This window comes from Bombyx mandarina, chromosome A1 (assembly GCF_030267445.1).
Source record: "Bombyx mandarina strain Sakado chromosome A1, ASM3026744v2".
NCBI lineage: Eukaryota > Metazoa > Arthropoda > Insecta > Lepidoptera > Bombycidae > Bombyx > Bombyx mandarina.
In genome coordinates this window covers 11647199-11661022 of record NC_143234.1, presented here as the reverse complement: position 1 = coordinate 11661022, position 13824 = coordinate 11647199, and the positions used below count along the sequence as shown (strand labels likewise).

The following is a 13824-nucleotide window of genomic DNA, read 5'->3' as shown; positions in this document are numbered from 1 at the left end:
GTTTTTAATCATAGATGGCTCTGTGTGTCGGCGAGTGATGGTCCGAACTTTGAATCCTCATGAGATATGAAGGCAGAGAAGGATAAATTAATAAAATATTTAAACCTGAGAGTACCGTAATGGGACAAGTACATTCAACTATCATTATTGTCTAATAAATACAGTTGATATTCTAGAATCACTCTACCGAATATTGTCTTGGTGTAAGACTTGTTAGGGGAAAGGTTGGCCTCAAGAGCAAAGATAAAACACTTCCGTATCTTTCTCTGCTTCGTTTTACGATACTATTTCGTTGACTAGCTTTAGTTCTATCAAAAAAAGGACGATATAGGTACTTTATTACCGTCTTAACAAGAAAAAATGTCAATAAAAACAAAAATCTATTACTTAAAATGAATTTCAATTTTTAATAGTCCCTAATAATGGGCATCGGGCATATTTCGATCATTCGGCAAACACTAAATCGAATAAAACTTCAGTGTACTTTTGAATATGTATATTTGACTAAAAAATAATTGAATATTATTTTAAAATCAATAACCAGGGTCATATCACAGTTTAATAAGTAAAAATTAACATCTAAGTGAGAGAGCTTTAGTGTATAATATTTACTCTTACTGTGTAGTGATGCTGTATTTTCTATACTATATTTAAGTATAACTAGTGGTCCCCTGGTAGTCGAAATTCGACTATAATTAATTGAAATATAACTTTGTACACAATATTAATAAAGACAAACAATATTGAATCTATTCTCACCTTAACCACAGACTAACAGCAAAATCGTATATATGCGTGTGTGTGTGTGTGTGTGTGTGTGTGTGTGTGTGTGTGTGTGTGTGTGTGTGTGTGTGTGTGTGTGTGTGTGTGTGTGTGTGTGTGTGTGTGCGTGTGTGTAATACATGTTAGTGTGTATAATGTTTCCTTTATTGGTTTACTGTATTTTTTATGCATTATTTTAAAAATGTATAATTGCATTGTGCACTCCTTCTCTATATTCTCTATAAGTGTGGGAAATTTTATACTCCTCCGTCCGCACATTTTTCGTCAAAAGGGGTACAAAGTTTTTGCTTCACGTATTAATATATTAATATCAATGATGTTATAGTAATCATTGATTAATATAATATTCATTTATCATTATTAAGTTAGACAGGAGTGAAGGTAACAAAATATTGCAATTGCGCCATCTAACGACACATTAAAAAAGATAAATTAGAAGACAGCGCCATCTATGAAGCAATCACATTATTTATCTCATTTTTAGTTCTTTGCAATAAATCATTAGGAAATAACAGAAAATTGTCTAAGGTTGAGCCAGTGAGTCCACTTACGCGTCCAGGCGTAGCCATAATACTCCATAGGCTACCAGCGAATAGGAGAGACAAAAAGAAAATATGGGACACATTTATTTAATGGAAACTCCGACTCCGCTAAGGAACCACATAACGTGCCATTAATTAAGTATATTGTTTACAGAAACAGGAATAAATGACGAATAATTCTCATTTATTCCTGTTTGCTTTAGGTTTTACCTTCTAAGAAACCTATTTATTTAACTAAAACTGCTTTTACTGTTTGGCACTTTTATTATTTTCTTTATATTATTTCCAACGTTTCCTATAGGTACTATACGGTTACGGATGACGAAAATAATATAATGACAATAAATTTACATCTATGACTCACGGAATACAAAGAAAATACTCTATACCCTGTATATACATAATAATATGTCGAGGGGTTAAAGGCGGTTTAAGCAACATTTTTTTTATTTATTGCTTAGATGGTCGGACGAGCTCACAGCCGACCTGATGTTAAGTGGTTACTGGAGCGCATGGACATCTACAACGTAAATGCGCCACCCACCTTGAGATATAAGTTCTAAGATCTCAGTATGGTTACAACGGCTGCCCCACCCTTCAAATCGAAACGCATTACTACTTCACGGCAGAAATAGGCAGGGCGGTGGTACCTACCCGCGCGGGCTCACAAGAGGTCCTACCACCAGTATATCGTTTAATACGCGACATTTATCTTTGTAATTAAAGGTCAGTTTTATTTGGTATTAACATCGACAGTTCGATGTTTTTAATTGAACTTCAATTAAGTTTACTCCAATCAAATAACTCAAGAAGTATTTTTGTTAAGAGAATTTTTTCCAAATTTTAAACTTTAAATGGCACTTCTGTAAAATAGCAAAAATGTCGCTTAAACCAAATAGCCTTTTATCCCACGAATTATTTTTTAATTGTTTTTATTAAGTTCTAATTAACTACGTCTTAGTGTCTGTTATAACTCTGTCTTAATGTTACATATTCTGTAATATTCATGTTCGGGTAGTAGGAAATCTTTAGTCAATTCCATGAACTTTGTCAGGCCGCAGGGGTTTGCGTCGCAGCCGTTGACCTGCAACACCTGGGGCGTGGAGTCTCCTGCTTGCGGAAGGTACACCGGCTGGAAAGAATATGTTCATGGAACATGATTGTATTACTTGATATTATCCCTCCATCCGCGTTTAAGTATAGTGTGAACACATGCATGTTTTTTCTTCTTTTATGCCGTTAGAAAATGCTTTAGGGAAAAAATCAATCGAAGCTTGAAGAGAGCGAGCGATATCCGAAATGGGTTTTTTATTTTTTTATTGCTTAGATGGGTGGACGAGTTCACAGCCCACCTGGTATTAATTGGTTACTGGAGCCCATAGACATCTACAACGTAAATGCGCCACCCACCTTGAGATACAACTTCTATGATATCAGTATAGTTACAACGGCTGCCCCACCCTTCAAACCGAAACGCATTTCTGTCGGGTGGTGGTACCTACCCGTGCGGACTCACAAGAGGTCCTACCACCAGTAAAAAATCTATCCAAACTTATCTTGAAAATGTCGCTAGCGAAATTCAGACATCGGTTAAATATCTTGTCCTCTGTGATAGCTGCAGCTTCGCAAGCCACTAACTTGCAGTAATTACCTCAAAAATGCTTACCAAGACGCTAAGTTCTCCTGTGACCTTCGACCGGTACAGTTCTAAAGCGAAAGCCGCGCCGTATTCCGGGATGCCGTGGTTGCTGCGGACCCTGGACACCTCCATGAACGCGCCCAAGTTGAAGTCGTGCGAGGAGAATACGTGGAGACGGGGCTTGATCTCTTTACCTGATGCTGCGATCAGGGCCTGTTCTGTGAACTTGTTGAGTAGGACCCCTAAAAGAAGAAAAGAACTTGTATATTGTGTTAGTGTTTTCTTAAAATTTTGTTTCTTTGGGTTGTAATTACACGTATAACACTTTTTTTTTATTGCCCTTGTAGGCAGACGAGCATACGGCCCATCTGATGGTGAGTGGTTACCGTCGCCCATGGACTTCAGCAATGCCAGGGCCACACCTACCGAGCAAAGCTGTTGCTTACTACTAATTTTTACATATCGCGTTTAATTCATTTATTGTACAACAACTTATTTTATTTTATTTCTTTTATGTCAACAGTACACGAGTTGATCAATAGATGTGCGCACTCCCACTGAGTTTCTCGCCAGATCTTCTCAGTGGGTCGCGATTCCGATTCGGTGGTAGATTCTGCGAAGCACTGCTCTTGCTAGGGCTAGTGTTATAAAATTCCCTCAGGTTGAGCCCGTGAGCTCACCTACCCATCCGGGCGTAGCTGGTATACCCTCTTAGGCCACCTTTGAATAGGTAGGGGAAAAAATATGTGCGCAGTCCAGTTGATGTTAAGCTACGAACATACCTCCACCGATTTTTTTCATTTCATTAGTTCTGAAGTACAACTTGTAGGCGAGCCTGGCTCCTTCGCTTAATCTCTCCAGAAAGGGCTTTGCCCACTCCGGTATGTTCAACCCAAGGGCCAACTGTAAGTACAAAGATTACGGTCATTTGAAAACTTTTATATACGTATCATACAATCTCTTTTTTTTTATTGCTTAGATGGGTGGACGAGCTCACAGCTCGCCTGGTGTTAAATGGTTACTGGAGCCAGTAGGCTCATTTACTTTGTAGATCCGTTACGTAGTAACGTAAATGCGCCACCCACCCTGAGACATAAGTTCTAAGGTCTCAGTATAGTTACAACGGCTGCCCCACCCTTCAAACCGAAACGCATTACTGCTTCACGACAGAAATAGGCGGGGTGGTGGTACCTACCTGTGCGGATTCACAAAACGTCCTACCACCAGTAATTACGCAAATTATAATTTTGCGGGTTTGATTTTTATTACACGATGCTATTCCTTCACCGTGGAAGTCAATCGTGAACATTTGTTAAGAACGTATTTCATTAGAAAATCCTGCCTGCGGGATTCGACCACCGTTGCAACGCTCGATACGAATGCACCGGACGTCTTATCCTTTAGACCACGGCGACTACTGGACTATCTCAGTGGTAAGTATGGCATAGGCACAAAGCTAATGCAATAGAGATTTCGACATCATGTTTCAAGATAAAGGACGGTCTTCTGAGAATTCGAAACTAGCCGAAATGAATCTTGCCAGTTTGGCAACAAAAATATGCTATAGGTGAACAAAATCAAAATTATACATTTGTTACCTTTTACCTGTTTGGTATAGATACCAACAATGTAAATGCCGCCACTCACCTTAAGATATAAGTTCTAAGGTCCCTAGTACAGTTACAACGGCTTCCCCGCCGCCCTTCAAACCAAAACGGGTTACTGCTTCACGGTAGAAATAAGCAGGGTGGTGGTACTTACTTGTGCAGGCTCTTAAAACGCCCTACCAGTAGTAAAAAGTACCACCGGCTCAAGGTCAATCGCGATGTCTACGCATGTCTGCTACGCACGTCTATGACTTCCGGGAATAATATCGGATGACCATCCAGTACAAAAATTCGGCACCATCACTAATGTGCGCTATCCGTCTTCAAGGCTTTGCTTAAAGAGTGACAGTTTTTACTGGTGGTAGGACCCCTTGTGATTCCGCGCGGGTTGTACGTTATACGTTGTAGATGTCTATGGGCTCCGGTAACCACTTAACACCAGGTGGGCTGTGAGCTCGTCCACCCATCTAAGCAATAAATAAAAAAAGTTACCGAGCTCCTGAATAAGTCGAACAGGGCTTGCAGAAGCAGCGGGTCTTCAACAAAATTCTGGCCGGTTCTCCTCGAGAGCAACTGCATGACGTCCAAGTACGGTGCGAATTCTTGCCGAATGGATTCCTCCTTGGCGTTCCTCATCAACTCTACGAACCTGTCGCAGTTGGAGTAGTAGCGAAGCTGTAATTAAAGAAAAAGGAAATAAACACATGGTTGTGTGTCTTAAGAATTAGATAGAAACATTAGCCCTCTACCGAGAGGGCTGTTTTTTTTTTATGATTGAATGATTACTGGTGGACCGAAGGCCTTTCCAGTTTCACCAGGACAGGTGGGTGAGCCAATGCTCAGCCAGGAGGGGTGGGATTTGCTAACAACTGCCCGAGCGCCTCCGAAGGAGACCTAACAACTCAAGAGCAATTGCTTCGCGAATGAATCTACTACCGGATCGGAATCGCGACCCGCTGAGAAGATCTGGCGAGAAACTCAGCGGGCTGATGCATGGGTTAGGTTGCACGTCGACCTCTTTGTCGAGTTCTACGAGTACGGTTACCGGGGTCCCTAAGCCTGCTCCTAGTGTTAGAGCTGAAGGCGTCTAATGCAAAGTTATTGGATCTGATGGATCCGTAAGGACGTGCGAGAGGGTTGGTGGTCGTGGCGCCGACGACCGCCAGTCCGGCGTCCCGAGGGGGAGGGTGATGGGAGATTTGCCCCTGGCTTTGCTGACGTCTATAGGCGATGGTAACCACTCACCATCAAGTCGGCTGTATGCTCGTTAGCCCACAAGTATCAAAATGGACATTGGTCTTCAACAATATTTGTATCGTAAAATTCAACACCACTTCAAAGATACGACGTCTGTCATCAAACGTATTTCAACGGCCTTACCATTAAGGACGCTTTGTTTAAAATATAATAATAAATAAATAAATATATTCTTTAGCTATTTGAATGAAGTAAAATTAACTGAAGACCACTTAATAGCATTGAACTGTTGATGCGAATACTAAATAAAACGGACCTTTAATTACAAAGAGAAATGTCGCGTATTAAGCGAAATGTCACCTAATTAGCCACCAAATAGCCGTCGATAATTAAAAAATAATCTATATAATTAATACGTGAAGCAAAAATTTTGTACCCCTTTTTACGAAAATTGCGCGGACGGAGGAGTATGAAATTTTCCACACTTATAGAGAATATAGAGAAGAAGTGCACAATGCTAATTTTTTTTTTAAATAATGCATAAAAGATACATTAAATCAATAAAGAAAACATTACACACACTACAGACCATGTATTTGACGCACACACGCATGCATACTATTTATTGTCAAACTTTTGTTCTTGACGTCTGTTGTCAAATTGAGAATAGATTAGGTATTGTTTGTCTTTGTTAAATTTTTTATAGTGTAATCTTGGCGAAATTTGTGATTATAGAAGTATAAAATACAATCATAATAGTGTACAAACTTACAATTCCAATTAATTATAGCCGAATTTCGACTACTGCGGGACCTCTAGTTAAATAAAAATAAATGTCGATATTACATCACAAGTAAACGGGCTGTGAGAACGATCGTTCTTCTATAAAAGACAAATTTGTTTTAATATAAACTAGTGGTCCCGCAGTAGTCGAAATTCGACTATAATTAATTGAAATTATAAGTTTGAACATTATTATGGTTCTATTGTCAAAGACTATTTATTATACTTCTATAATCACAGATTTCGCCAAAATTAGACTTTAGACAAATATTAACAAAGACAAAAAAAATTCATGTATTCTCAATTTGACCATAGACTTTATTATAAGAAAAGTTTGACAATAAACAAATGGTATGCATGCCTGTGTGTGTCAAATCAATGGTAGTGTGTGTAATGTTTTCTTTATTGATTTAATGTATCCTATAGGCATTATTTTAAAAAAAATATTAGTGTTGTGCACTCCTTCTCTATATTCTCTATAAGTGTGGGAAATTTTATACTTCTCCGTCCGCGCGATTTTCGTAAAAAGGGATAGAAAGTTTTTGCTTCACCTATTAATACATAGATAAGTAAAAATGACGAACTTACATAATCCTCGTTTAGTGGAACAGAGTAGTAAGGGACTGGCTGCCAGATCTTTCCCAGTGATTCATCCCATTGCTGAACTGGTTCCGGGGGGTAGACAGCGGACATGGCTACTAGCGCCGTCATCTTTGTCCGCTCCTTATCTGTGCTTCTTACGAGAATCTCATCTTTCAGGTAGACTTTGGATAAGATATTCGAACCCTCGGCTCCGTAGCGCTGACGAATGAACTTGCCGATTTGGTATGCCCTTCTTTTGCCGACCTGCCAATAAATCAGAATAATATAATAATCATGGAAACAAGACGTCGCGAAGATAGGAGAGGATCTGTGGCCGCCGACCGTCGTGGTTACAATTCGACTTCTGCGAGCCCACGATCTCGCTGAAAAAGGCAGCGGAACGGGAGAGCTCTTCATCCCTCTCGGCGCCGCAAGCTGGGGACTGGAGGAGAGCCTTCGTCCAGCTCTGGGCCATGTGAGGAGGCTGTTTCCTCCCGGGGACGGTCACGAAGCGACCTTAAGGGTTTAAGCTGCGCGTAAGTCTAGCGCGTTGTCGCCGGACGTGCTGTGCAACCCGGTCGGCGGTGTTTTGCGTTCGTATCCGTCAGGCTGGTTCCGTCTGGATGGAATCCCGTCCTATTATCAGGACGGGTACCGGCGACGGCGAGCCTTCGGCGCGCACTGTGCGGTACCGTGGGTTTCGTGGAGTCGAAGTGGTGAGGCTCGATGGGGTTTAGTCGGTAGTCGGTTTTGCGGGGTAGCTCTTACGCGGCTGACGCCGTGCAGTGCCTCGCGCGCCTTTCTCAAGGCGTAGTCTCGCGGCAGGAATTGGAAGAAGAGGAGGACCCCGGTCTTCTTCTTCTCCCTGTTCTTCTCTGGAGGCGCCGGAGTCCGACATAGCCCGGTCTCTCACCCCCTCGACCGGCTATCCGTAAATGGATTCCCCAGCGTTAAAAAAAGGCTGGTTCGGTCTATCCCAGAAAACCAGCGGTCGTCGACTATGGCTCATCTAGTCAATTTGTGTGACATGAAAAGAGCGCGAAGTTAAAACGCAGCGCTAAGTAAGCGCTCTGTTTGACGAAGCCTTAAATGGCTCTCCTGTAAAGTTGCAAAAATGTCGCTTAAACCAAATAGGCTTTCATCCCTCGATATATGTACGGGGTCTTGCCACGATCTTCATTAAAGTAATAGCGTGTCTAATATACGATTATATATAAAAAAAATGAAAAGCACGAAAGGAATTTATTTGTGCTAGGACCCGGTGCGTGCGTTTCATTCTCACGTCATATTCACAGTTCGATAATCAACTTTAAAAATGTTTTAATGCAGAAACTTTTCTTGACAGTTTTCCTCGACGTATGTATTTATATTCTTTGAATGTTTCATAGGAATTAGTGATAAGGGCGACTCAAACTTATTGTTACGCCGGTAAGAGTAATGCCATTTATCGCCGAATAGTCGAACGAATATTGGAGGATCTATTAGCACCTAGAACGCTCGAGAAGTACAACGCCATCTATTGTCAGATAGCGGAAACACAATACTCGAAATGTGTGGAATCTTCTTGATAATTCTATGGATGTGGTATCGGCTATAAAAGCGTTGCAGACATAGCACGAAGTCAGTCAGTAATCGGAATTACTCGAACCGAAACAGCGAACGGATCACCTGAAGCGAAGCGAAAGAAGCAAATTGGGAGATTTAAACTGTTTGTGAAGTGTTTTAAGTGTTCTAAGTGCTAAAACAGTTTTAATTTGTACTTCGGTGGAATTTTCTTTATCCCGAACTCCAGCGCGTAACATTATTATTGTTGTACGTAATCTGGAAAACAACTGGAATCAAACGCGACAAACTCACGTTGGTCAAGCCTTCAGGACCTTCTACGTGAGTGAGGCTCTTCAGTTCTTCCTGCTGATCAGAAAGAGAAAGCTCCACATCATCGGGAGCTCTCTCGCCATGTCTGTTCACCTGGAAGAAATGACAGGTTTATACATACATTTTACAGCTGTGTGCCAATTTTTACTGTTGGGGACTTAATGAGATGACCTAAGAGCGCTTGGGAAACCCCATGGACAGAGGTCATTCCAGTACCGTAAGTGATAAAACAAAAAACGGGCTATCAATTAACCATGCTCTTTTTTTTTGGGTGGACGAGTTCGTAGCCCTCCGGGTGTTAAGCGGCTATCGAAGCGCATAGGCATCAACAATGTAAACGCAGCCAGCTTGAGTCATGAGTTTCAAGTCTCAGTTTTTACAGTGCAGCGGCTGCCTTACCCTTCAAGCCGAAAGACATTACTGCTTCATGACAGAAATAGGCGAGGCGGTGGTAACTACCCGCGCGAGCTCACCATTGACCATCAGTAATTAAGCAAATTATATTTTTTGCTGATTTGATTATTTTACTCAATGCTGTTATACCTTCACCGTAGAAATTTTCGTGTGAAGTTGGTACCTGTCTGTGGGATTCGAATTGACACGAATGCACTGGACCTCTTATCCTTTAAGCTAGTGGTGCGTAAATTAGAGGCCACGTCCCCTGTGGGAGCCGACATAATGTTGTTTTTTTTTTTCTTACTTTTGTGGACGATCGCGCAGCCCACCCGGTTCTTAAGTGGTTACTGGACCCCATACACATTTACCACCACCACCCACCAGCATCTACCACCAGCACCACCCACCTTGAGATATAAGTTCTAAGGTCTCAAGTAAAGATATGAATGTTGATGTTGGCCGTCAATTTTTTTTTTTTCTCGATTGATTTAGCATCTAGGGGTCCGGTCCCCAAAAATTTTCTTTTTACTGAGGGGGTCGTAGTCGAAAAAACGTCTGTGCACTACTGCTTTAGGCCACAAGACGTCTTCATGGTAAAAATTAGATGGAGGAGATATTATACACAGCACTTCTAAATAAGAATACTTACAAAATAAACCATCAACAGTTCCATGTCATCGTTCGCCTCCCGGTTGGTGACGTTGCCGGGGGATGTGTTCACTTGCATCAGTAAATAGACGAATATTAAATATTTCAGCATTTTCTGTAACAATAACAGTCACATTAATACCTATTCATCACAATATACACGAGTACAGTTGGTGGTAGGACCTCTTGTGAGTCCGCGCGGGTAGGTACCACTATCCTGCCTATTCCTGCCGTGAAGCAGTAATGCGTTTCGGTTTTAAGGGTGGGGCAGCCGTTGTAACTATACTGAGATCTTAGAACTTACATATCAAGGTTGGTGGCGCATTAACGTTGTAGTTGTCTATGGGCTCCTGTAACCACTTAACACCAGGTGGGATGTGAGCTCGTCCACCCATCTAAACAATAAAAAAGTACAGTTACATTGTTAATAAAAAAAATATGTGTGCTATTGCCACGTGGTAGTAGTGAAACCTTCAAAAAATTTGGCTTCAAGATAATGAGACGAATTTAAAATTTCGGGAAGAGGATAATGGTAGGTTTTAGTAATGATCATAGTGATAAAAAGTTTGATAATTATTTTACATAGATTTATTCAGAATGTACCTATTTATTAAGTACGAATATTAGGTACGAAGCAGAGCGCACAGAGAACCGCGAATATAAGAAACAATGTTTAACGCTTCCTATTTCATTCTTTCCCACGTTAAATCTTATGAATTTATGTGTCGGTCTCTTTTTACTGTCGCTTTTTCGTTTCATCGACTTTCAAATGACAACGACGCTAAAGAAGTTTTCACTTAAAAAAATGGTGCATGTGAAAGAAGTGAAACTTCTCTTGCGGTATGCAGTATTATGTTTTTCTTCATTTTTCATCCTTAAATCAAATTTCTCTTGTAATAGGGAACCCTACGTACAAGAAAATGACTTATTTAGCTTTGTCCTTTTCCTGTTTCCACGTTCAAGTGGTTCGCGACACGCTCTATCTATTTTCTCACTCTCGCTCTTCCTAAATTGTATCTTTTCTCTCTAGCCGTAACGAATCTGTCGCGAGTTAAATTTTACTCTCAACGCGCCTAAAGAAGTTTCACTTCAAAAAGCCGAAAAGACTGTGTATTCACTTATGGTGAGATGTAGTGTCATTTTAAACGAGTACGCGCCGCCATTATAACTATATCTGCCGCGAAACTGGCCTCATATAATAATACACTTGAGACATAATACATTTGAGGCTTGGACCTCAAATATGAAGATGGGCGACTCTGTCACGTTACGAACCGATGGCTTTTTTATGTGTAAGGTAGCAATAGTATTATAATATTGTACCTATAAAAGCGTTACAGGGATGGCACGCAGGCGGTTAGTAATCGGAACTACTCGAAGCGAAACAGTGAACGGATCACCTGAAGCGAAGCGGAAGAAGTGAATTGCGAATTATGAAGTGTTTCTTAAGTGCTCTAAGTGTTAAATAGAGTTTTAATTTGTACTTCGGTGGAAGTTTTATTTATCCCGAGCCCCAGCGCGTAATAATATTGTTCATATTTATGTGAAGGCGCCTTCCGTGCTAATTGTTTAGCCAAATATTTTGATCAGGCGCTTACATTCAAGCTTGTAGCTCTCCTTTTGTCCCAAATTATTTTTGCCTTTGACGTTATCCGACTTAGTCGTCTTTTTTTTATAGCCTTTGTAGGCAGAAGAGCACACGGCCCACTTGATGGTAAGTGGTTACCGTCGCTTATGGACGTCAGTAATGCCAGGGACAGAGCTAAGCCGCTGCCTACCATAAGCCTGCCTGCTTTTGGCCCCATTGTGTAGCAGAGTTATACAATCTATAAATATATTAATTTTAAATCGATAAATAGTATATCGCCGTTGATTTCTTTATTGAAGTGATTCTTTTCCGCATGACAGTAGTCTGGAAGAGATCTGGAGAGAGATAGTGATAAGACTTTGTACTTTTGCATTTATATTTGGTTTCGTGTACAATAAAGCATATTCTAATCTACTAGACTATACTCCACTTATAATCAGGCGAACTTAGAACGAGGTTAGGTAAAGTATCCTTATTATTGTATGTTTGATAGAGTTCAACAACATTGATATTATCTGATTAAAACTGTTGAGGTTGGTTTTATTTTTTGTTTAATTTTTTTTAGTGTTTTTTTTAGTAATAATAATACATTTTGATAACGAAGACACGGCAGACGTAAAGTAGATAGGCGTCAAGCTTTACCATACTGGAATCGTTTTTTTTTTCTCCTATCTAAGCTGAGAGCCTTGAGAGGCTATATCAGCGTAACCTTAACTAGTAGGTAGGTTCACGGGGCTCAAACCTAACGACGTTGCTAACACGAACCCTAGCAAGGGCCGTGCTTCGCAGAATCTACCACCGGATCGGGAACGCGACCCACTGTGAAGATCCGGCGAGAAACTCAGTGGGCTGTGTCTGAGGGTTTTTTGCGTTAAAATAGGCCAGACTCAAGCTCCCCTACCAAACTCCCAGCCTAGCCATTAATAATTTTATTATTATGTAATATTGTGTATGTAATATTATCACATTGGTTCTAAAGAATTGGTGGGCGAATTTGAACAGTCAGTTAAATTAGTACTAACTGTAGTTTCATAAAAAATTATCGTAGATTAGTTAGTATAGCTTTTCAACTTTTTTATTGTCTTTTTAGACGGACGTGCATACGACCTATCTGATCGTGAGTGGCCAACTTCGCTCATGGACTTTTTTATTTTTTTTATTGCTTAGATGGGTGGACGAGCTCACACCGCACCTGGTGTTAAGTGGTTACTGGAGCCCATAGACATCTAAAACGTAAACGCGCCACCCACTTCGAGATATAAGTACCAAGGCCAGTAGGTAGTTAACGGTTGTTTTATGCGGCCTATGTATGCTTGTATGCTTACAACGGCTGCTTCACCCTTCAAACAGAAACGAATTACTGCTTCGCGTCGGAAATAGGGGGAGTGGTGGTACCTACCCGTCCGGACTCACAAGAGGTCCTACCGCCAGTAATTACGCAAATTATAATTTCGGTAATGTTTCAGATATGAGACAGGCTGTATAGACAGTTGCCTGCCGGCGCGCTTCAGAATTTTGCCGGACCGCCGTAGATCCGTTCAGGCTCAATTACCGACAAACTCGCGTCACCAATGATATCCTAGTGATCGCGAGGCAACTCGATCACAGGTCGACAGCGTGCTAGGAAATAAAACCGGTTTTGTTACGTACTTTTGTTTATTTTGCAGTCAGTCTCGATAACGCGGTAAAACTGTTTTGTCAATTAATTTTATCTGTAAATTTTAATTAGAATAACTACCGCGATATTATGTTTAGCTGTTTTTATTTATTTTTTTATAATTAATCTCCATTGGTAACAGGAAATCACTGGTATTCAGAAGTTTTGAGTTAAAACGATATCTTTCCCGAGAGAATCGGCATGATGCAATGTCGCTTAGCTATTGTAAAATATGTATTCGAATCTATAGAAAAAATACATCATATTTAATTAGAATTTTTATTAGGCTTAAAATCATATTGTTTAGTTATTTTGTTATCAAAATTTAAAATCTTATATTTTACTGGTATATTATAAAATATGCTCTATCAAATCGTATTATTATCATATATGATCATTGTTGCATGTAAGCAATCATTACTGGACATAAAAAATAATTGTTAACCGAGTAATTTCAATTACCATGGATAATGTCATAAGTGCTTAATCGTAGTGTTAAAATATTCAACATTTCACTTAAGCTCTAA

The 13824-nt window shown here is 40.3% G+C and overlaps 1 protein-coding gene across 2 annotated transcripts in view; it reads right to left on the bottom strand.

Annotated features, from left to right (window-relative positions):
• Positions 1-481: 481 nt before the first annotated feature.
• LOC114240120 (venom acid phosphatase Acph-1) overlaps positions 482-13824 on the bottom strand; it is a 28272-nt gene continuing 14929 nt past the window's right edge. For both annotated transcript variants that reach the window (XM_089739831.1, XM_028170560.2), the window contains exons 2-8: positions 10054-10167; positions 8991-9101; positions 7140-7397; positions 5064-5246; positions 3747-3867; positions 2992-3206; positions 482-2457 (exon numbers count right to left, since the gene is read on the bottom strand). In XM_089739831.1, the coding sequence (XP_089595957.1) occupies positions 2293-2457; positions 2992-3206; positions 3747-3867; positions 5064-5246; positions 7140-7397; positions 8991-9101; positions 10054-10164 (1164 nt within the window). In that variant the 5' untranslated portion in view covers positions 10165-10167 and the 3' untranslated portion in view covers positions 482-2292. The remainder of the gene's footprint in view (positions 2458-2991; positions 3207-3746; positions 3868-5063; positions 5247-7139; positions 7398-8990; positions 9102-10053; positions 10168-13824) is intronic.